The sequence below is a fragment of the Podarcis liolepis genome, assembly GCF_965112155.1.
Source record: "Podarcis liolepis genome assembly, chromosome: 5".
NCBI classification, from domain to species: Eukaryota; Metazoa; Chordata; class Lepidosauria; order Squamata; family Lacertidae; genus Podarcis; species Podarcis liolepis.
In genome coordinates this window covers 3,448,060-3,470,651 of record NC_139556.1, presented here as the reverse complement: position 1 = coordinate 3,470,651, position 22,592 = coordinate 3,448,060, and the positions used below count along the sequence as shown (strand labels likewise).

The window sequence follows — 22,592 nt, the reverse complement described above, 5'->3', positions numbered from 1 at the left end:
ACTGTACAGATTTGTGCAGTCCATAATGCTCGGCTGCGTTATGCAATGTCACTTCCCCATTCAATTTATACAGCCTGACCAGGCTGCTTGGCAGACTAACATGTGAAAGTTATTTTCAATGAAACTCATAAGAAAACTGTTGCTGATCACAGTTGTTGCAGGAACTCCCCCCAATCATTCAGTTTGTACAAACACGACACAACATACGCAACATTTCTGTTATAAATTCATAGTAAATCAACCATACATCGGATTTACACCAGTCCACTTTTATTTTACTCCATGAAGGAAGGACTATCAAAGGGGGATGGTTTGATACAGGACGGCCATAATCCCTTAACCATACCAGCACATACACAGGAGCTCTACCCAGTTGGGATGACAACCTTGATGGTCCCAGACAGGAGACCATCAAGGTCACAAAGGACTTGCATATGGGAGTGGATTCAACATGGACTGGAACAAAGGACAATGATCAGATCTTCCCTCTGGGGGCAGGAAACTGCCAGCTCCCCTTTGTCTCCTGGAAGTGACTCATGGGGAGGGGGAAAGGAGGAACCAGCCAGGTGACAAGACACTTAGGTTACCTTCACAACTCCTCCCTCAACCCCTTTTTTTGTGATGTGTCAATGATGTAGTTGTGATGTAGTTCTAGGGGTGCAGTTTGGGGGATTAGTAACTAATAAAAGTTGGGGTCTTCTTTTGTTCTGGGCTTCCATTTTGTTTCATCTGGTGGCAGGTGGGAGTCCTGTCGTGACAATCTTCAATAAAGACCAAGCCTACTGGCTGCTGTTTTGCTCTGGTATTCCTGGCTGGTGTCCTTGTTTTTTGTCCAAGGGAGCCCTCGGATTTCTCCGTTAACACAGTAAAACTGCATAACCTGCAAAGCCAACTGATTTGTAGGTGTTTGCACAGTTCTAGAGTGGTGAGGAGGACTTCAAATCTGCAAAACCAGTTTGGCACGTTCTTCACCTTTTAAACTGGGGGGAGTGGAGTTCCCTTTTACTCTTAACAATTGGACAATCAGCATATGTTTGTTTGCAAATGATTTTGACTATACAAACAGCAGACTGGGAAAGTGCTTTTTAAAAAAGGCACTTTCAGAAAAATAAAATCTGTACTGAACCTCTACTCCCCTCAAAACCTTTCCTTTGTATCATTTATTAAATCTCAGCATGGCTTTTTGGAGTGAGCTTCTTTTTTTCTGACTTAGAACAAGGAAAAGCTGCACCTGAAGTAATCTGCCCTGAGTTAGAGACCACCAATTGAAACCAAAGATTTTCTGCTGTCCTGTTGTGATAGCTGATGAAAATAGTGTGAGTGGTAACCTTTTCAATGTAAATAGAATGTGCCTTCTAGCGGCAGCTCTGGATTACCTTTTCCATTCCTCTTTATGTCCCTTTGATTCCCTGCAGAGACAAAGCTATAATCTTTACATTCTCTATTTAGATGGAAGGTGGTGCTGGATGCAACTCCAGGTTCCTAAATAAAACTAAACCAGCACTTTTGAGGGAAGATGAAAACTCCTGGCCTGCGAAGACACTCTGGAAGATGGGTTTGCCTTTGGCATGCGTCACCATACGCTATGTACCTACCAAACCTCACAGTAGGATTCAGTACCGTTAGATGAATAATCTCTGAAGTATATCATTTAATCACACAATCACACACACACACACACACACACACACACACACAAAGTGCATCCAGATTCGTAAATATTTGCATGGACTATATTAAAGCTCCCAGTATTGTGGGGGGGAGGTTCAAGGAAAAATAACAACAAAGGCAAAATGTTATTTGGTATAGTCAAATGTAAAGCAACAGTATTTGATTTCCAAAACTGCAGTGGTTTTCCCAACTCAAAAATAACTTTGCATGTCAACACAATATGATGCATATTGCCTCGTTAACTATTTGTATGTTAGCATGAGATTTAATTTTATCTACTCCTGCAATTTTTTAATATTTATTGTAACCAGCTTCTGTTTATATGATGTTATTCCACTGTATGTCGGTGTTGCACCGTAAACAGTGTCTGAACTGTATAAAAAAAAATTAAAATTTATGAACCAAACATTATGGTTTCAAGAAACTGAATCTTTAGCTATTCATTACCTGTGACAACCTTTGCAGAAGATTTTTGCCATATAGTAACCATGAATGTTTCATCTCAGTGCAACTACAGGTGAAACTCGGAAAAATTAGAATATCGTGGAAAAGTTCATTTATTTCAGTAATTCAACTTAAAAGGTGAAACTAATATATGAGATAGACTCATGACATGCACAGCGAGATATGTCAAGCTGATGAAAACCCCAAATAAAAAATCTCAGAAAATTAGATTAAATGAAATCAGCAAAACAAGGACTGCAAATAGAGCAATATTGGACCTCTGAAGTAGAAGCATGCTCATGTACTCAGTACTTGGTTTGGGCCCCTTTTGCATCAATTACTGCCTCAATGCGGCGTGGTGTGGATGCTATCAGCCTGTGGCACTGCTGAGGTGTTATGGAAGAGTGCAGCAGTCTACCAGGAGATTTTGGAGCACTTCATGCTTCCTTCCGCAGACGAGCTTTATGGGGATGCTGACTTCATTTTCCAGCAGGACTTTGGTACCTGTCCACACTGCCAAAAGTACCAAAACCTAGTTCAATGCCCATGGGATTACTGTGCTTGACTGGCCAGCAAACTCGCCTGACCTGAACCCCATAGAGAATCTATGGGGCATTGCCAACAGAAAGATGAGAGACATGAGACCGAGCAATGCAGAAGAGCTGAAGGCTGCTATTGAAGCATCCTGGTCTTCCGTAACACCTGCATGGTTTTCATCAGCTGTACGCCATGGACATCACAATTATAACAAATAAAGGCTTGACATATCTCGCTTTGCATGTCATGAGTCCATCTCATATATTAGTTTCACCTTTTAAGTTGAATTACTGAAATAAAAGAACTATGGATGGAGGCTCACAACATTATACAGGAGGCAACAACAAAAACCATCCCAATGAAAAGGAAATGCAAGAAAGCAAAGTGGCTGTCCAACGAGGCCTTACAAATAGCGAGGGAGAGAAGGCAAGCAAAATGCGAGAGAGATAGTGAAAGATACAGGAAATTGAATGCAGATTTCCAAAAAATAGCAAGGAGAGACAAGAAGGTCTTCTTAAACGAGCAATGCAAAGAAACAGAGGAAAACAACAGAATGCGAAGAACCAGAGATCTGTTCAAGAAAGAGAGAGAGTTCCAGAAAGACATCTACTTCTGCTTCATTGACTATGCAAAAGCCTTTGACTGTGTCGACCACAGCAAACTATGGCAAGTTCTTAAAGAAATGGGAGTGCCTGATCACCTCATCTGTCTCCTGAGAAATCTCTATGTGGGACAAGAAGCTACAGTTAGAACTGGATATGGAACAACTGATTGGTTCAAAATTGGGAAAGGAGTACGACAAGGCTGTATATTGTCTCCCTGCTTATTTAACTTATATGCAGAATTCATCATGTGAAAGGCTGGGCTGGATGAATCCCAAGCCGGAATTAAGATTGCCGGAAGAAATATCAACAACCTCAGATATGCAGATGATACAACCTTGATGGCAGAAAGTGAGGAGGAATTAAAGAACCTTTTAATGAGGGTGAAAGAGGAAAATGCAAAATATGGTCTGAAGCTCAACATCAAAAAAGCTAAGATCATAGCCACTGGGCCCATCACCACCTGGCAAATAGAAGGGGAAGACATGGAGGCAGTGAGAGATTTCACTTTCTTGGGCTCCATGATCACTGCAGATGGTGACAGCAGCCACGAAATTAAAAGACGCCTGCTCCTTGGAAGAAAAGCAATGGCAAACCTAGACAGCATCTTAAAAAGCAGAGACATCACCTTACCAACAAAGGTCCGTATAGTTAAAGTCATGGTTTTCTCAGTAGTGATGTATGGAAGTGAGAGCTGGACCATAAAGAAGGCTGATCGCCGAAGAACTGATGCTTTTGAATTATGGTGCTGGAGGAGACTCTTGAGAGTCTCTGCAAGAAGATCAAACCTCTCCATTCTTAAGGAAATCAGCCCTGAGTGCTCACTGGAAGGACAGATCGTGAAGCTGAGGCTCCAATACTTTGGCCACCTCATGAGAAGAGAAGACTCCCTGGAAAAGACCCTGATGTTGGGAAAGATGGAGGGCACAAGGAGAAGGGGACGACAGAGGACGAGATGGTGGGACAGTGTTCTTGAAGCTACCAGCATGGGGGAGGCAGTGGAAGACAGGAGGGCCTGGCGTGCTCTGGTCCAGGGGGTCACAAAAAGTCGGACATGACTAAACGACTAAACAACAACACTGAAATAAATGAACTTTTCCACAATATTCTAATTTTCCGAGTTTCACCTGTATGCCTCAGTGAAGATCATATAGCCATCAGTTAAATATCATTGGGTGATGCATAACTTCATTCTTATTACCTTGCAACCAGAAAATCCATGAAGTGGATCAGAATGCTATCTGATACCTGCTTATATCTGACTTTAATGTGAGTTTTGTTTGTTATGCGGGGGGGGGGGTCACCAATTTTGGTATTTTCCCATTATTTCTCCCTTCTCCCAGCTTAAGCAGGCCTTGGATACAGCAGTAATTCTTATTACGTATCTCTCACAGTGTAACTATAGGATTGCTCCGTCCATTCAACTAAAGTTTTAAAAATAATGGTTTAACAAATTCATTGATTTTGGGGGATGTTTTCAGATGAGAGTTTATTGCTGAATAGGTTCTGCTCACGTGCAAAACTATATTTGTAGATTCTACGCATCATCATCAGAATGTCAGCCCATATGTCCTTAACATTTTCATGTCCCACGAGAAACCTGGTCAGTGAAATATATCCCTTTGCAACACCAGAGTGAAGAGGAGAAGTAGTCCTCGAAAGAAGCGCGGAACTTCAGGGAGAAAGAAGAGCGGCAGCGTCCGGCGGAGCAGTGCTTCGGCCGGGCGGAGAGCCGAGGCACGCGGCTGCGGAGGAACATAGGTGGGCGGGGCAAGGGCGGGCGGGTGAGCCGGAAGCGGAAGTGGTGTGGCGGCCGCGCTTTCTGCTGCGCGCGCGCGCCCGCCCGGCTTCCCGCCTTCCTCTTTCTCTCCGCCCGCGGCGCCATCAGGTAACAGCCCCGCAGCGAGCGCTGCTAGAGGGACCGGGGGGGGGGAGCGGGGCGGCTTCCCCGGGAAACGGCCCGGGATAGTGCAGCGGGGGCCCTCCCCCCGGGGCGCGCGGCGGGGCGGGCGGAAGTCCGCTCCCGAGGCAGCCGTTAGGCGCGCGCGGCTGACAGCTCCTTCCGGTTTTGCTGGGGCGGGAGGCGGAGGAGGCGCCGCCGCCGCGCGGGTTCCTAGACCGGCCTGCCGCTCTAGGGCGCTTGGCCGGCTCCCTCTCCCGTTTCCGGCGCTGAGGGAGCCGCGAGGCCGCCGCGGGAGGAAGGTGAGGGGCGGCGGGAGGCTGAGGGGGGAGTTTGCATGTTATTCATTGGTGGCACTTGCTCCCCGCAGAAAAGCAACCCTGTTGTTTCTCTGTGTGGAATTTGCATGCCGAGTCTTCGTCCTTAGATCTCGGGAGGGGTCGCAGCATGAAATGAGAACACGGGAAGACGCAAAGCCACAACCCTCAGGCCCCGGGGAGCAGGTCGGGGTTTTCTGCCTGGCCCCTCAGGGTGCCCAGGGGAGGGTCCTGGGGGAGCCCCGTCCCCGAGGCCTCTGGAGAGGAGGCAGGGACCGCCCCGCCCCCCATCGATGGAGGGTTTGAACCCAGGCCTCTTCCAGGCCTCCAGTCAAACACTCTGGCCACGATCCTTATTCATATTCCTTATTACATTTCTATACCACCTTTTGTCTGAGAATCACAGAGCTGTTTACCATATAAAAAAAACAAAGATACATAACATATTAACAAACAAAACAATGATCCAGCCATCACCACACACACACACAGGGTTTTAAAGGCCATAGCTTGTTTAATTCGCCAAAGGAGAGAAGAAGAATTAGTCTGGGGGAAGAGGAATGTTTTTGCCTGGCACCTATGGCTCTGATTTTAGGGCTTGGATTGCCACCTCCTGTTTTTCTGGTCTTGCCTGTGTTCTATCAGCAGCAGCCTAAGCACAGAGAAAATTCAAGGTGGTGAAGCTTTTCTTTTTTTCTTTGGCATGGAGTTGAGTGGCAAGTAAAACATTTCTTCCTGCTGAACTCTTCTGAGTGTTATGGTCCTGTTTAAAATACAGGGTCACGGCCTGTTTTTAAATCTTGACAACAGTGAATCCTTGCAGCTTGCCATAGTCCTGCCTTGATATTTGTTTTTATTTACCACCTACAGCACATTCCTCCTGTGAAGATGTGTGTGTATACTGCATAAGAGCTGCTTGATTTGTGTGGTGCCTGGGTTTCAAAGGTATGTGTGAGTGGTTGGTCACGGGGCCCAATTTGGAACGAATGTGAACTTTTAATGCCCTTTTTAAACAAGTGGTTAAAATTAGGTAGAGTGACTGCTTTTTGTCAGTCCTAGGCAGGGCAAGAGTTTGATTTCTAAAAGAAAAGAGAGTTGTCAGTAAACACTTCAGCTGCTTAATGTCTGTAAGGCAGCTGTTAGAGACACCAGGAGCAGGGGCCAGTTAAGAAAAAAGATAATGGGACTCATAGATGGGCTCCAGGTAGCTGGCCAGTCAACTCTCAAGCTTCAGAATTATTCCTTATTATCCTAAATGTGGTGAGGGCAGTTACTTAGTAGTGTGGGAAATATAGTTTATGCATGTTTAGAAATACTGTCGCTTTGATTTCTTCATCTGATCAGATTGGAGGCCTGATGTTGGGAAAGAGGTTCTGGGTCAGATGAAGTCTTGTGGCATTCTTCATATGCACCACAATGGTTGAAAAGCTAGAGTGTTTGGTTTGCATCTAAGAGATGTGAGCTCATGTCTGTTTTCAGACATGATTATACAGTGTTGCATTGGGCAAGTGGCTTTTTCTCAGTTTTCTGTTTATACCAACCTATCTTACAGGGCTTTTGTTGGGAAAACAGACTATGAATAACAACCCTTGCTACTATCCCAGAAGCTAGAGGATGCTCTCCTCTTTGCCGCCACTGCATTATGACATCATCAACCATATATAGGAGCTGCTGCTTGCCTTCTCTGAAACATAGCTTCATCTTCCAGCATTCTGAAAGCATTAGGAGATAGATCAGGAACTTCTGGTTTGTGGTGGTACGAGTGGGAAGCTTATAATGATTATGTACTATAAGTAAACATGAATTCATGGTGCTTGAATGTTTTGACAAGTGGGAAGCACAGGTTCACTTCTCATATCATTCCAAATTATATGACTCTATCCTACTGAGGCAGACCAATCTTGCCCCCTACCCACCCAGGTTTCTCCATTTGGCCCCCCAGACCACTTTGGGCGTACTTTCCAGCTGTACACCCGACACCATACAGGCAAAGCCCCTTTGCTCAGCTTCCAGAGCACCCAACAACCAGCTGCTTGTCAGGAACACCTGACAAGTGGCTGTGCAAAACAGGATTAAACTTAGCAGCTGATGCAAAGATCCTGCTTGGTCCAGGTATGTAAGAGAGCTCCCTGCAGAACACCTGCTTCGTTTGGCTGTGCCTTCAAAGCAGAGATGTGATACATATGTGCCCTGAAATTTAAGAGGTTGCACCCTATGATATTTCTACGCTGAACTTAGATATGTGCAAGGTAGGTACAGTGACTGCTCACAGCACCACTTGATAATGCATTCTTCGTTGATTTGCTATGCTAAGGTAGTAGCCGTTTTGCAGTCTTATCAGCACAGTCTATTTCTTTGGGGCTTAATCAGTCTCAATAATTTACTCAAGTTACTTCCCAGTACCTGAGTAAATTTAAATTTCCAAAGCAAGGAATAATTGCTACCAACAGTTATTACTGTTGTGAATGGTCACTGTACACACTTGCATATTGCATTTTGCATCTCATGCTCGTCTTGTGCTAATGTTAACATTGGGTGATAAGCAGCTATGACTTGCTACTTGTGCAACTGACTTACTGCACAGTTTATATTTCCTTGTCTACCCAAAAATCTTTTACAGAGGATCAAGGGACACTCTGGAGCAGATGGTATCAGAGGGGACATTGAGGGACGGCAGGTGAAGGGGACATTCTGTTGCATCCACCTGCCTATTATTGGATGTTGCCTATTCTTTCCCCCCATGCATCTTTTTCAGTCAACTGACACACTAAATGCTTCAGCTGAAAAGGCCCACAAAAAAAGTAGACAGCTATAGGCTTTTGCTGACTTAAAGCACATTTCATGAGCTACATAAAGGCCTAATTTGAATGATTGTTTGAGGCATCTCAAACAGTTGGCTGTTCAATACCTTTATGTAGTTGAAGAAGTGGGTGTTTAATTCCACCAAAGTTTATGCCATGATAAGGTGCCACAAAACTTGGGATTGTAATTAACACAGTGCTAAAGAGATGGTATTGTCAGCAGAAGTATTTCTTCTTGCCTGATGGATCTCCTCTTCCCCCTGCATGCTGCTTTGGGGATTTTCCTGATCCTCCAGAGCATCTTTGGGAAGTGTACACTGTGGCAGGAGAGTGGGAAAGCCCCATTGCGCTAGCAGGTATCATTGTGCTGGCTTCTGCTAGTGCAGCAGTTTAGTTGAATGCAGCCCTTTGTCTTCATAGCGCCTGGAATTTGGTTTCCTTAGTATTTGATAAGCAGGGAAGATAAAAGTAAATATGTTGTAGGTGTTAATAATTCAGTCCATAAAAGTAATGGAAAATATTCCTGAATGATACTAAACATTATTATTCTATATGGGATGAAAGTGTTGAACTAGATCCGTGATGGCTAACCAACAAGAGTCCAAGAAGTAAATTCTAATTTGTGAAAAGTACCATGTAAGCATAAAATTGAGTACATATGCAGTAGCTACCTTCTCCCAATGACTTGCTGTGCATTTGCTTCAAATATACTGAGCCAGCGGACAAGTGGGAGTATAAATCTAATGCGTTCATAGCTGGACCACTACGTGTCTCCAAGTGTGCCACAAACATCCCTTTTCCAAACCTAAAATACTATGTAAAGGAGGAAGTAGTATTTCAACAATGTGATGTTTTCATATACCATCAAAAGTAGCAAGTGACTGAAACTGTAAATTTGTTTTAATTCTATATTGAAACTCTTAATGAACTATTTCTGTGGGAAATGTTGGTGCCTGTGTAGGTTCAACAGATAAGGAAGCAGACAGGCAACTGGAGAACACCTTGAGATACATAAAGCGACATTCTTTTATGGATGAAATGGTTTACATTTGTCAGAATCTGATTACTCTTTTTGTGACTTATTTAATTTTAACACTAAGGCATTACATAATGAACCATTTAGTGCATTTTAGTTTTTTTAAAAATCCATCACAAGTCACTGAATTATTATGTAGTGTCTGGTAATGCAAGTTGCTTGCCACCTATTTAAAAACCACTAGATGTGAAGCATGGCTGATTACTCTTTTGTTTTATTTGTTCTAATACAGTAGTGCTGTACAATGGCTAAGAGAGTAGCAGAAAAGGAGCTGACTGACAGGAACTGGGATCAAGAAGAAGAAACTGAAGAGGTAAGGAAGGTCAGATGCTTTTATTAGAAATAAAATTGAAATAGTTGCTAGAATCAATAGGAAGATCATGGAAAACTAAATGATTGCATTTTATTACTATGTTGGCACTGTATCGCAAGCTAAAAATAAAAAGAACAGATTATACCAGGTAAGCGGATTCTCCCTTGTAACTTTCATAGATCTTTGGGCAACAATTAATTGCAATCACATTCATGTAGCTAGTATAGGGGCTGGCTCATTCACAAGGCAAGTGATCCACAGGCTGCAATGGCTGCAGCACACCTCTTGGAGGCTGGACCTGCTGCCTCCTTGGCAGCTCCCCCACCCCCACCCTGCAGTGCTATCTCTACAGCAACATCTCAGCAGATAGGAGGCACTGCTTTTCTCCTCTCACCCCTAGGGAGGAAATGGCAGGAGCTGCCTTCTGGGGTCATCACCTCCCCCTTTACATCCTTTGATTCCAACTTCAGCTCTCAAGTAAGGTTGATTTGATTCCTCTCCTGGTTCCCAGTCTCTCTTGTTCCTGATGCAGATCTGCATTCACTCCTTCTTCCCTGGTGGGGAGGGGCACCATTTCACGGTTTGCCTCAGGTGCCAAAATGTATTGGGCAGGCCCTGGATGGTTTTGTCAGTTATATGCAACGGATGCGTTTTGCCTAAGAGTTGCAGTGTCAAGATTACATTTTGTGTAGTGAAAATCAAGGCTGTTATTCTAGTCCTTTGTCAAATGAGTGCAACAGAAAAAAGCTTAGAGGTCCTGGGGTGTTTGTGGTGCTAGGCTTTTCAGTAATGGCCCATCTCAGAGCATCATTAAACCTTTTCACATCTTTGCAAATGGAATGCACTTCCTGAAATTCAAAATGCCAATAACCAAAGCTGTTTCTAGTCTTCCTTAGCAGCTACTACCTACATTTCCATAAATCTGTTTTATTGGATTAGAAAACTTGCAATCATCTCAAAGGCCATAAGTGAAACCTAATGCCATTAAAATTAGTTCAGATTTTTTCCTTTGACCTTAACTGTACATGAGTTGTGTCATATGTTGTACCAGCAACCTAATAACTTCATGAATGTATTCAATTTTGGCTTCTTGTTTCCGGTGCTCCAGGAATGGAGTTTATCCCAACACTGTGTGAGAGAGACAGATGGAGATAATCAGATAATGGTGGGAGAATTTCATTATCTGTTTTCCTCTTTGGTTGGAAGAGGGACCAAGCTCTCACCCGCAGTTTGCCTGGCGGTCTGGCACTTGCTTCCCCATGGAATGCAAGGGCAGGCAAAGGCACTGGGTGCATGGAGTACTCTGGCTGCCACAAACCCACCCCCCCATCCCGTTCCTTGTTATCCTGTTAATTGGGCTTTAATTGGAGCAAACTACAGGACAGAGACGATTAGATAAGAAACTGAAAACAACCCAGCTACAAAGATGTAAAAGGTTTGGACTGAGAGCGGATTTCTGAGAGCAAAGGGCCTTCTCGGTAGTAGTGCCTGCCCTGTGGAACTCCCTCCCTGCAGTTGTCAAGGCAATAAACAACTATTTTACTTTTAAAAGACAACTGAAGGCGGCCCTGTTTAGGGAAGTTTTTAATGTCTGATGCTGTATTGTTTTTAATATTCGGTTGGAAGCTGCCCAGAGTGGCTGGGGAAACCCAGCCAGATGGGCAGGGTATAAATATTATTATTATTATTATTATTATTATTATTATTATTATTATACCCTAAATCAGGATCCAATTTGGCATGTTCTGACATATTTAATGCGTTGATTTTACTTAGTTTTACTTATTTCACAAGTTTTCCTAATATCCCATAGTAGTTGCAATGAAAAATTTCATTATGAAAAAAAGGCATTGAAGCACACAATATATTTTAAATGCTATATTCAAGCAGAAACCTGTTAAGTATATTGACATAATTTTTTATGTTATAAAGGTGGAAATTATTTGACTTGCTATTGACTCAAATTTAGGAATGTTTCTTGATAAAGCAGGGCTTACAGAGTCTAAATATTTTTGTGGCAGTCAAGTGATAAGCCCTTTATCGACAAAAGATTCACAAGTAGTTTTTGTAAAATGCTATTATTAAAGCTGAATATACAATGTCTATTTGCTTATTATAAAATGTTGAGCTTTATAGTGTTAAAAGTGAATGTGTATTTTGAAATTAGAGCAGGGGTCTGCAACCTTTAAGACAAAAAGAGCCACTTGGACCCGTTTTTGAAGAAAAAAACAACTGGGAGCCGCAAAACCATTGCGACATTTGAAACAAATATATCTCCGGAGCCGCTATCTGACAGCGGGCGGGAAGGTGATGTCGGGACGGTGCGTGACTAACGCACGCACCGCCCCCATGCGACGTCACAGCCAGTACAGCGCCCACCACAGTGGGGAGTGTCGGGGCGCACAATGCGCCTCCTCCCCTCGCTAGTATCTGCCCTGGAGCCGCGGCAAAGGTGTAAAAGAGCCACATGCGGCTCCGGAGCCGCGGGTTGCAGGCCCCTGAATTAGAGTTTTGTAATACAAGGGAATCAAGAAGCAATTTTCTGTGTGCAAGTGGAAGCTTGTTTGTTCTAAGAATATAATATTCCTTGCAGGTGGGAACGTTCTCAGTGGCCAGTGAAGAGGTTTTAAAGAACAGAGCAATTAAGAAGGCAAAGCGTAGAAATGTGGGGTTTGAGGTACATAAATGCACTAATTTTATAATAAATGTCTGATTCTTGGTCCAACCATTTGTATTGCCAAAAATGCACAGGTAATTGTTTCTTATGTATTGAAATGACTGAAGGTTGTTTTGACGAAATATAGCATTTCCTGTTTGAAGTGAACTGCACCTAGGAAATTCATATTGTGTGAAATGTCCCCAAAGGAGAGCAGAATGTTGAAAACAGTTGGAGGAAGACAAGAGTGATAGAATACTTCCCATATTTATTTCACCACTCTTTCTAGGAGCCAGACAGTTGCAGTTGGAGTTGCAGATGTTTGCAGTTTTCAGTTTGTCTGTTAAAAGCGATTTTATTGCTGGTGAATTCCATACTGATTGCATTCACATGACACAGCAAGCCAAACTGTGACTTACCAGGATCTCACAAATGTACAGGCTCACAGAAAGGAGCCTGCAGCCACGTTGTTCCTCCATGGTCTTTTTACTGCCACACTGAGCTAAGCCGAAGTTTGGCTTAGTTTGTCATGTGAACCAGGACTCAAGATTAAGGTCTCACCTTGCATGCGAAGCCAAGCCTTTGTTTGTTAATGTGTGTGTTACTGTTGATTGCTCTCTATATTGAAGGGTGGGGGTAGCCCTTCAGCTGGCTCAGGAGTAAGTGATTACTCTGAGCGCTCAGGTTTTGTCCACATGGGTTGGGTTTTCTTTAATCAGAAGATACCATTTGTCTTGTGATAGTGAATCTAATTTCACAATGGCTCAACATATATTGGCTGGTCCACACATACATGAACACTTCATTGGTACCCATGGGTTAAAGGCAAGTCAAATGTCTGAACTATCTTCATGGAAAAGATTCTTAATGTTTGGTGATAAGAACATTCCATACTTAGTTTCCAGTGATGTCTGGAATAATACATTTCATCATTTGATGAATATGTGTGTGAGAATCAGACAGGGACCAAATATAATATGTCCTATAGAATATTTACCTTGAATAAGGGAAGCAAAGATTTTGTATGGGTGGACATTAACATAATCATACTGATGGGACTTTGTGGGGATACAGCTGAAAAGTGAGATAACTGTTTTACATCTCTTTCAGGCTGAGAGTGGTGGAGCTTTTAAAGGTTTTAAAGGTTTCGTTTTGCCGTCTGGAGGTGGAGGATTTTCTGGCTTTGGCAATGGCACCGGAACAAAGCCTTTAGGGGGGCTATCCAATGGCGGCGGTGGCATTGCAAATAGCTCATCGTTCACCAATTTAAAGACTGCTGCTGAAACAACTACTACATTTAGTAAGTTCACCAGTAAAATTTTCTCCTCAGACGATACTTGTAAAAATGCTTTTAATGATATTAAGGGAGCTGAAAGGTTTGTGTAAGTATGTGTCACATCCAGCCCTCATATCAACAAGCATATAGATGGAGGTGATCATCCACTTGGCATTGTGTACTTCAAAAAGCTGTTGGGCAAAAAAAAAAAAATCACATATCCATGCATGGTTAAATATGAGCCAAACATTCTAGCTCTTCAGTATATAAATCACTTACATAAGCTGATTATTTACCTATTGTTCATTTATCACATCTTTAAAGTTGCACTATTTTCCCCCACATTCCCCCCTCAAGAGATCTGCACATATATGAACATACCAATTACTACATATTTTTGTTTCTGTCCCCAAGGCTATTTAGGTTGTGTTAGAAAGTAGTTAAGTGTTCATAGGCATCTATATCTGGATATGTTGTATATATTTTACTATAGACACATATACTCATTATATTTTACCATTATTAAGTTAAATTATAATATATTATTGTAATAGCACATTATAGTATGGAGCATATATATTTTTCTTGTTATATGTTGCCTAGGAGCACGTAAGGATTTATAGTGTCATTCATATTTTCATTTCAATAAGTTATGAAGAGGGCTGGTCTGTCCTACCCTGAATACATTACTCATTTAGACCATTTGTGCAGTGTCCAAGTTCCTTATGAGCCAGTCTTCCACCTTTGGTATCTCTTGACTTTTTCTTGCTTGCTCTGCTATCATAGTGCTGCAGTAAATGAATGATAATTTCTTCGTCTTCTTGAACAACTACTTCACATATAAAATTGATACATTTATATCAAATGACCCATTAAAGGTTCTAAGTTGGGCAAAATATTTTAATTTCACCTATTTGCTCTTGGAGCTTGAACTGACACTGGCTGGTTGGCAATGAGACCTTGGGGTCATAGTTGATACATTAACAAATATATTGACCCCAATATCATGATGGAACAGAGCTCTGGTTCCCAGTCTCACGATGGTACAGCTATCCAGATAGATAGATAGATAGATAGATAGATAGATAGATAGATTTAAAAAATTGGCATTACCGGGAACAAATCAGTAGAACAAATTCAGTAAATAGATTGGGGGGGAATGCATTCTAGAAATGGGTTCAGGTTAGGTTTATGTATGCATAAAACATTGTAAAGAAAGTTCATAAAATGCTCTTCTTTCTAATAGGTTCTGTGGTGTCCAGTGGTTCAGTGAATAATACTGTAACTGAGAAAAAGCCTGTAAGTGTGGAAGCAAATGGTGAGAGCCAGCAGCCCTTGTCCTCTGGATTCACTGAGAACAAAGCATGCAGCCCTGATGCTTATCATAAACAGTTAGCCGCTCTAAATTGTTCGGTGCGTGACTGGATAGTAAAACATGTAAATGCCAATCCACTCTGTGACCTGTCGCCGATTTTCCGAGACTATGAGAAATATTTAGCTGAGATAGAGCAACGCGGAATGAGTAGTGACAGCGGTTCTGAAAGTGACAGTAACAAGACAGTTGGAACTCAGCCTGGGTCTGCATTTGGGAGTCCAAATCTTCAGCAGAGTTCAACGTTTTTCTTCAATAGCAACAAATCTGAGAATGCACCAGGAAAGAAAACAGAAATGGAAAAGAAAACGGAACCAAAACTAGGGTCTATGTCAACTGTCTCCTTTACTTTTAGCAAGAGCGTAGACAACTCTGGTCTGAATTCTGGTGCATTACCTAGTTTCTCATTCTCTCCTGGAAGTGCAAGTTTATTTGGAAAAGATACAAGCCAAGGCAAGGTTGTTTCTTCATTTTCCAGCAAAGCACTAGATATTCAGACAGAAAGTGGTGGCAATGAAGATAAAGGTAAACATTTATTGTTTTAGAAGTTGAGAAATGGGATTCAGTCCCATGTTTCATTGAAATCTGGTGAGCTTCCTGCTGATATGCAGAATTGGACCCCCTAGAAATCTGTTTCTCATGCCAGAGGACTCTAGGAAAGGGTGTCACTGAGGATTACAAATAATAGCTGGCTGCCCAGGCCAGCTAAAACTTATGGACCCTGCAGGAATGCCTTTTAGTATTGGGTGACTTTGAATAGAATTTGGTGCTTTACTAGCAATCTGCGCTGCTTTTTTCTACTTTGAAACTTCCATAACAAATGTTTGTAGGTGAAATTATTGAAAGCCCTGCTTTGGTTCCCCTTCCATTTAAATAACCTTAACTATAGATTGGGTTAAGCAGGGGTTGGGGGATAGGAAAAGGGTAAGAGCACCTCCACTGCCCTGTCACATGATGATGATAATTTTAATTAAAAAAATAAATAATTGATAATAATAATTATTTATACCCTTCCCATCTGGCTGGATTTCCCCAGCCACACTGCGGCTTCCAAAAAAATATTAAAAATACAATAAAAAAATCAGACATTAAAAACTTCCATAAACAGGGCTGCCTTCAGATGTCTTCTAAAAGTCAGATAGTTGGTGTGTTATTTATTACAAAGAATCTCTCTCTATATATATATATAAACCTTTTTGTTATTTACTTTATGGCAATTAGGAAAAAATAAAATAAGCTTTTAAAGTTACAGTTCAAGTAGATAATTTTAATCAAGAGTGTTCTTTAAGAAATGTAGAAAGCTTATAAGCCATATTTTAATGTTCAAGGCTTATAAATGTAAGCGTTGAAGTAGAAGGGAAATGCAGCAGTGTTAGTGCTAATCAGCACTAATATCCAGGGGTTGGCAAGGAAGGTTTACCTCCCCTGGGCCAGTTCACTCCAGCGGAGGTCCCTCTGTGGCCCAGATTGCATGAACACGTGCGCCCACAATTTCCGGCGTCTACGCATGCACAGGCGCGATTTCCGGCGCCGCGGAAGCAAGTCCCTGCACCGGTTTAGTGCAGCACGCAGGGACTTGCTGAGCAGGTGGCTCGGTTCAGGGGCAGCTCGTGGGCCGGTTAAACGACCCCTGTGGGCCGCTTGTGGCCGATGGGCCTTAGGTTGCCGACCCCTGCTAATATCTGTAACTTCTTTCTCTCTAGCACATTGTTTGAAGATTTTTTAGAAATATATATTATACTGATGACCCTACCTTTTTAGACATACTGTGATCTTGCTCACATGCAACCAGAAGCTGAGCCATGGTTTGGCTTAGTGTTACGGCCGAACCTTGAGCTCATGGTTTGTTTTCCCCAAACAAGCAATGGTGAGTGGTAAGCCACAAACAGACCTTGCTTTCAGGTGACAGCTGTCTGGGGCAAGGCCAGCCATGAGCCCAGGTTTGGATGCAACGCCAAGCCATGGTTTAGCTGCTGTTTGTGGAGCAACGGAGGAAAAGTAAAGCACTCGTGAGTTGCTCCTTGTCAAGCCATAGTTTGGCTTTATGCCATGTGAACCAGGTAGCTGTATCTGATATCTAATATCCCCATGTATTTTTAAAACATCAAAAGATTTTTATGTACTGCAGTGTCTTTTCTTGTATATACGTAACACTTACCTGAAATTATTCTTCCTACAGGGGGTGATGAAGAAGATGAGGAGCCACCAAAGGCAGTAGTGAATGAAATAAAGGAAGATGATGCCTTCTACTCAAAGAAGTGAGTTGTGTTCTTTGATACTATTACCACGATCATGCTCTTACTGTAGAGAGTTCAGTATGTTTCCCCCCCTAATTTTGTATGTGTGAGTAAAAGTCTTTAGCAGTTTATAGTGCATTACAACTACAAACTAAACGAAATTTCTTTTGCCCAAGCTATTTTGTATCTCTTTATACTACTGGAGTTCAAACTTTGATAATTCCAGTGGGTTCAAGTTACAGGTTGCCTCTGTTTTGGCACAGAGTGACTCAAAGAACTGCTTAGTGTTTGTCTCACCCAAAGACCTGCAGTCTTTTTGTCAGGAGCTCATTTTAAAATACTCTAAAGTTTAAAGGCAGTTTTATGTGCAGCTGGGGGGCTGCTGTTTCTCAGAGTAAATCTGAGGCCCCCTTGAGCTCATGGTTCTTTAAATCTTGGCCATTATTTTCGGTATACTCTGGAAGATTCTAACAAATAGTTTTATCATGTTGCAAAGACTTCTTTTCTGGAAGGACTATTTATATAACGATTAGTCTGGCTAGTTCCAGCCTGAGTTTAAATGTATTATTTGTTTGCATGCTGGTGTTTGCCGTATACAAGCTATTTGGAGGCTTTTATTCACCTTTCACATTCATGCACGTTCTGTAAAATGAATCTTGTCTATGTTTCCTTTTTTTCAGGTGCAAAGTTTTTTACAAGAAAGATAATGAATTTAAAGAAAAAGGTATAGGAACGCTACACTTAAAACATGCAGGAAATCAGAAGATTCAGCTATTAGTACGGGCGGATACCAACTTAGGTACGTTATTATTATTACTAGTTCAGTAAACTTCCAAGCCACTGCTAAGTCAAAGGCTTCTGGCTTCTTTCAAATAATTAAGATATTTATGATGGTCCTTTTTTGCTCTCATGCCTACAACTGTGTAGAATTTTACACATAAGTAAACAACAGGCACATCTAGCAGTGGCTGTGATTTGTGTCCCAAGTTGGATGTGTGCAGTTGCTAGCACATAGTTGGATGACTTCACAAATTATTTGTGTTTGGGATCTTGATGCAAACCAGCACTGACAGCCATTATTGCAAGTTTGGCTTATCAACCATGTAGTGCTTGGCCACTGGATCTCAGGAATTTGTTTTTCTTTTTTAATTGCTAAGTATTAACACAATGAGATCTTGCCCATTTTTACGAATAGTAGCTAATGTGGTGAGGAAATGAGTTGAGGAAATAATGGAGGCTTGTAAGTCAGTAACAGAGCCCAAGCTTTTTCCAGATAAAAACATCTCTTGTAGCAAGGAGCTGTGGCTGAGACCTTGAGAGAACTACTGCCAGGTGGAACAGCCTCTGGTTGGCTAGGTGGATCAGTAACACCTGATTTTCTCATACCTCAGGTCACCATGCTACTACCTAGCCATTCATATTTTGTATTTATTTTGCTCTTTTCCCAACTTCCACTCTGTTGCAGGCAACATATTGCTGAACATTTTGGTGCCTCCTAAGATGCCATGCTCCAGAACAGGGAAGAACAACGTGCTCATTGTCTGTGTTCCAAATCCACCCATTGATGAGAAGAATGCTACCGTCCCTGTTCCTATATTGATAAGAGTGAAAACAAGTCAGGATGCAGATGAGTTGCACAAAATTTTACTGGAGAAGAAGGAGGTCTAAAAATCTGGGCTGTTGAAAAATAACAGATGAAACTTGCCAAACTGCTGCTGCTCATTTCCCCTCTCTTGACTCTGCTAGTAACTTTTTAAACCACTTCTGACATTCTAAGGACTGTTTAGGAACTCTGAAGAGCTTTGGTGAGGGAAAGAAACTAAGATGGCCAATAAAAGCTTTTAACTTGACACAAGAGTCAATTCTTCCTCCCTTCTAATTTGAATATCTAATGCATGAACCATATTTGAAGAAAACTTGCATATCAAAAAATAAACATTTTTATTATACAGAATAAAACCGATTTATACTCAAATGGTGTAAAATACTACACCGGAAATTGTGTAGGAAGAATTTTGTGTGGGTGGAAAGAAATTTGACAGACTTCTTTATCTTGCATCCAAGTTTGAATTGAAATCCTCTCCTAAATGTGAAATCACAGTTCAGATTATGTTGAAGGAACAAATGTTTTAAACTGAACAGTATAGTTTTTGTGTTTTAGTAACAGCTGTTAAAAATCAGTACCCTGATTTTTAAGGCCAAAGTTGCAGGTTGTTATTTTCTCATTCCCTAGAGAAACAACTGAGGGAAAAGGTAGCATGGCTATATTTTTTTCAATCCAATCCTGTCTCTTGGATTTTATCAAACCTGGGGCATCTTGTGTTGAGGTATTTGATGGACTTTCTTCCATTGTACTCTTGCCAAAGCCTTATCTTCAGGCTTGAAAATTCTGTACAGTCCCCTTTAATGTCAGGGGGCTTGTGCAAGAGAGCTGTGAATTGTGCCCACACTATTTTGGGTGTGCGCCAGTGTGCATTTAACGGGATCAGCAGTCAGACCGTGAATACCCTGCTATTTAAATAGTTGTCTTACTAATGTAGCAGTCGCTAGTAAAGCCACACATAACCAGTCCACAAATAGTGGTTATCATAGGTTCCGAAACATCTGAGTTCTAGTCGTACCTTAAAACTGGAAGGGAGCTGGGATGCTGTGGAAGCAGGACCCGTATTGATTATGAATTGGTGCCTTTTTTGCATCAAGTTTTAAGTGTTGGACTTCCTAAAAAGTAAGTGTGAGAGTATTTCAAGAGTTCAGCACCCCACACTGAAATATCTTGGGGTACAGTCCAGCAAGGAGTAATCTGACCCAATCCCCATTAAAATAAATCGGAGTTACCATTTATGTTAGTGAGGTTTGGGCTAATGAGATTCACACTGGATTGTTCTCTTTAGCATTCAAGATGGTGAACAATCAGAAATGCTAACTTGCATGTTAATATTATAAATGGGAACATGCATATGGAGTCCAGTCTTTACTGGTTGAGGCTCAGGTTGAATGGCCAAGAGCTTCAGTAATATTGTGTGCTCTTGTCTTTGAGAAATAGTGTCTTAAAAATCCTCAGTGAAATTTGTTTACTCCCCTGTGTCTGGGCAAACAGCCTGCTCTTTTTCTAGAAAGCAGATAGCCTGTTCCCACACCCTCCTCTAACATAATTTTAACATTGAGAGACTGTTAATATTACAGGTATGCTATGTATTTTGCACTTGTCTGATTCCTAAAGTGCAACTGTGTATATGTAACAATTTTTCAGTTACCGAGTAGAATAAGAAATAGCATTTCATTGACATGCAGTTTGTTCTCATAATTTTTTTGCTATGTCTTACGTGATGCTGCTTCTGTAAGAAATCCAGAGTGCGCATGTTGCTTTTCAAAGTTAAAAGCAGCATGAAAGAATAATCGTAATGTCCATTAAATGTTTGCAAGAGCTGGTCAAAAGGTGTTGCCTGAAAGTGGTTGTGTTATGGAAAGTGGTCAGTTACTTCTTTCTTAGAGCAAGCATAAAATGGGATTATTTCACACTGCTGCTGAGGAAGGCATTCCAGAAATGCATTGGAATTTCCTGCACCTCTTTGAACTGCTGCATAAAAATGTGAAGATCCCTGCTGTGGGTGCACCTTGGCCATCCTGTGTGGGTTGTGACATGATGTAGCGAAAGCTTACCAGGCACTGCCCTTCACACACCCTCTTGCTTGGGGAAAGCTCCATCAGCCTTCCGCAACCTGTCCACTGCCAGATTCTCAGGCTGCAGCCCCATCTAGTAGGTTTTGGATGGAGCTCATATGAGCTGTAGTCCAAATCTGGAGGGCACCAGAGTGGAGAAGGCAGTCATAGATACACAAAACAAATGCATAAACCAGCAGACTTTAAATCCTAAATGTAAGTGTTGACTTTGTGATTGGCCCATCATCGCTTTCAGTAATAAAAATTATTACAAGAATAACAATCTGAATTACTAAGTGGATCAAAATTGGCTTGCTAAGAAAGAAGGAGAATGTGCATAGACTTCGTTTTGTAGGTTTCTGATGTTGATCATGTTGGCTTGCTCCTGCTGTGAAAGGTAAGATCTCATTTTTGTGTGTTGGTTTTACTCTCTGAGTAAGTTTAAAAGGCTGTATAAAACTGGACGATCATTTTTCTTTGGCACAAAATTGTAGCTTTAATTATATTTAAAAATCTTAATCAAGTCTATTGATACTTGCTGCATAACAATAAGGCAGTGTCTTAATTTGCAGTCTGATCACTTGTCGCCTTGTAGACACAGTGTTTGTAGTCTGACTTTATTGCTGTAGGATTTAAGTGACTGTTGTTCGCCTGCTGCCTGTTTGCAAGATTGCCAACCAAACTTGCAAAATCATTTTTACATTTTGACAGAAGTAGAGAGTCTAAAGAAGTCCACCTACTGATTTATTAGATACTGCTGCTTTGCATGTGCATAGTTTTCCCTTGGGATGACAGGATTAAAGGCCTAGCTGCCACTGAGCTGGTCCCTGGTGTCTGACCTGCAGGCAGGGGTTCGCTTGATTGGATTCACGTTGGGTAGAATGGTTGTAGCCCAGCCTTCTCCCTGACATTCAGAATGCTGTGCGGAAGGAATTATTTTGTAGGAAAGAGTGTTTTGTTACATGAGCCCCGTCTGCCACTCAGTCCAGATGCAGGCCTGCCACTCAAGGGAGAACTCGGGCAAAACTCGGGAGTGTGCTATTTCTCTATTTTTTTTTAATTCTTCAAAAGGTTTGTCATCAAAATCCTGTATAGAAGGGGTGTGGAGAATATTTGGCTACTTTTGCTCTGTTCTCAGTCTGCTACAAGTAGTTTGTAAACCGAAAATATGTCGCTACATATAAGGAGCAATAAGTACTGTATTGCATCTTGCTTTAACTCCCTTTGCAACATAATGTAATTTGACAACTGTTCTGTCTAATGCCTTAAGTTATTTTTAGCAGAAGTTGCTAAACTGTACACCACAAATGTAAACATTTGATAAATTTCACAGTGCATGGAAACCATGTATAAAAGCTTAATGAACAGCTATCTGAACAATCGACATGAACCTTTCTTTCCATTTGACTGTCAACATTTTTGTTTGTTCCCCATCTCATAGGACACCATCTGAAAGGCTAAACAAGAATTGGGACTTGCCTTTTATCATTTTTCACATGTCCATTTGCTAGCTGTAGTTCTTTCTAAGGAAATGTATAAAAATCCATGGAAATGTGAATAAACAAATAGGATGTGTGAACTCCGATCTGTACATGTTTGCATTCTACCTTCTGGGCTTGGTGGCGAAGATGGTCAGGGTCAGTGCAGCCAGGTAAAGATGAAATGGTCGGGGGTGATAACTTGGTCGTAGATCCACATTCAGTCAATTGCCCCTCCAGTTCAGGAAAGACTGCTGACTAGCAGAGCCCTCTGCCTTTGGCCTTGGATAGA

The 22,592-nt window shown here is 41.8% G+C and overlaps 1 protein-coding gene and 1 long non-coding RNA gene across 13 annotated transcripts; both read left to right on the top strand.

The window, feature by feature from the left end:
- The first annotated feature begins 207 nt into the window (after positions 1 to 207).
- LOC310707052 lies at positions 208 to 1,676 on the top strand. The gene is made up of 3 exons (XR_014526302.1): positions 208 to 582; positions 1,175 to 1,316; positions 1,450 to 1,676. It is a non-coding gene; the product is annotated as an uncharacterized lncRNA (long non-coding RNA).
- A 3,337-nt stretch (positions 1,677 to 5,013) lies between these two features.
- On the top strand, positions 5,014 to 22,403 carry NUP50 (nucleoporin 50). Of its 12 annotated transcripts, none has more exons than XM_083503465.1 (11): positions 5,014 to 5,142; positions 6,342 to 6,416; positions 7,024 to 7,217; positions 8,569 to 8,628; positions 9,541 to 9,621; positions 12,215 to 12,298; positions 13,388 to 13,577; positions 14,800 to 15,450; positions 17,105 to 17,183; positions 17,843 to 17,961; positions 18,628 to 22,403. In XM_083503465.1, exons 5-11 carry the CDS (start codon positions 9,553 to 9,555, stop codon positions 18,828 to 18,830), a joined length of 1,395 nt encoding a protein of 464 aa, XP_083359591.1. In that variant the 5' UTR covers positions 5,014 to 5,142; positions 6,342 to 6,416; positions 7,024 to 7,217; positions 8,569 to 8,628; positions 9,541 to 9,552; the 3' UTR covers positions 18,831 to 22,403. The 12 variants fall into 12 exon arrangements, with proteins under 12 accessions (XP_083359591.1, XP_083359593.1, XP_083359586.1 ...); XM_083503467.1 differs by having other exon boundaries at positions 7,024 to 7,227; XM_083503460.1 differs by lacking the exons at positions 7,024 to 7,217; positions 8,569 to 8,628 and adding an exon at positions 7,414 to 8,148.
- The last annotated feature ends 189 nt before the right edge of the window (positions 22,404 to 22,592 follow it).

Bases quoted from the DNA above. Each gene is read 5' to 3' on its own strand.
- NUP50 (XM_083503459.1), top strand. From the start codon at position 9,553: ATGGCTAAGAGAGTAGCAGAAAAGGAGCTGACTGACAGGAACTGGGAT. The intron at 13,578-14,799 runs GTAAGTTCACCA...TCTTTCTAATAG, and splicing joins TGAAACAACTACTACATTTA to GTTCTGTGGTGTCCAGTGGT. The intron at 15,451-17,104 runs GTAAACATTTAT...TTCTTCCTACAG, and splicing joins TGGTGGCAATGAAGATAAAG to GGGGTGATGAAGAAGATGAG.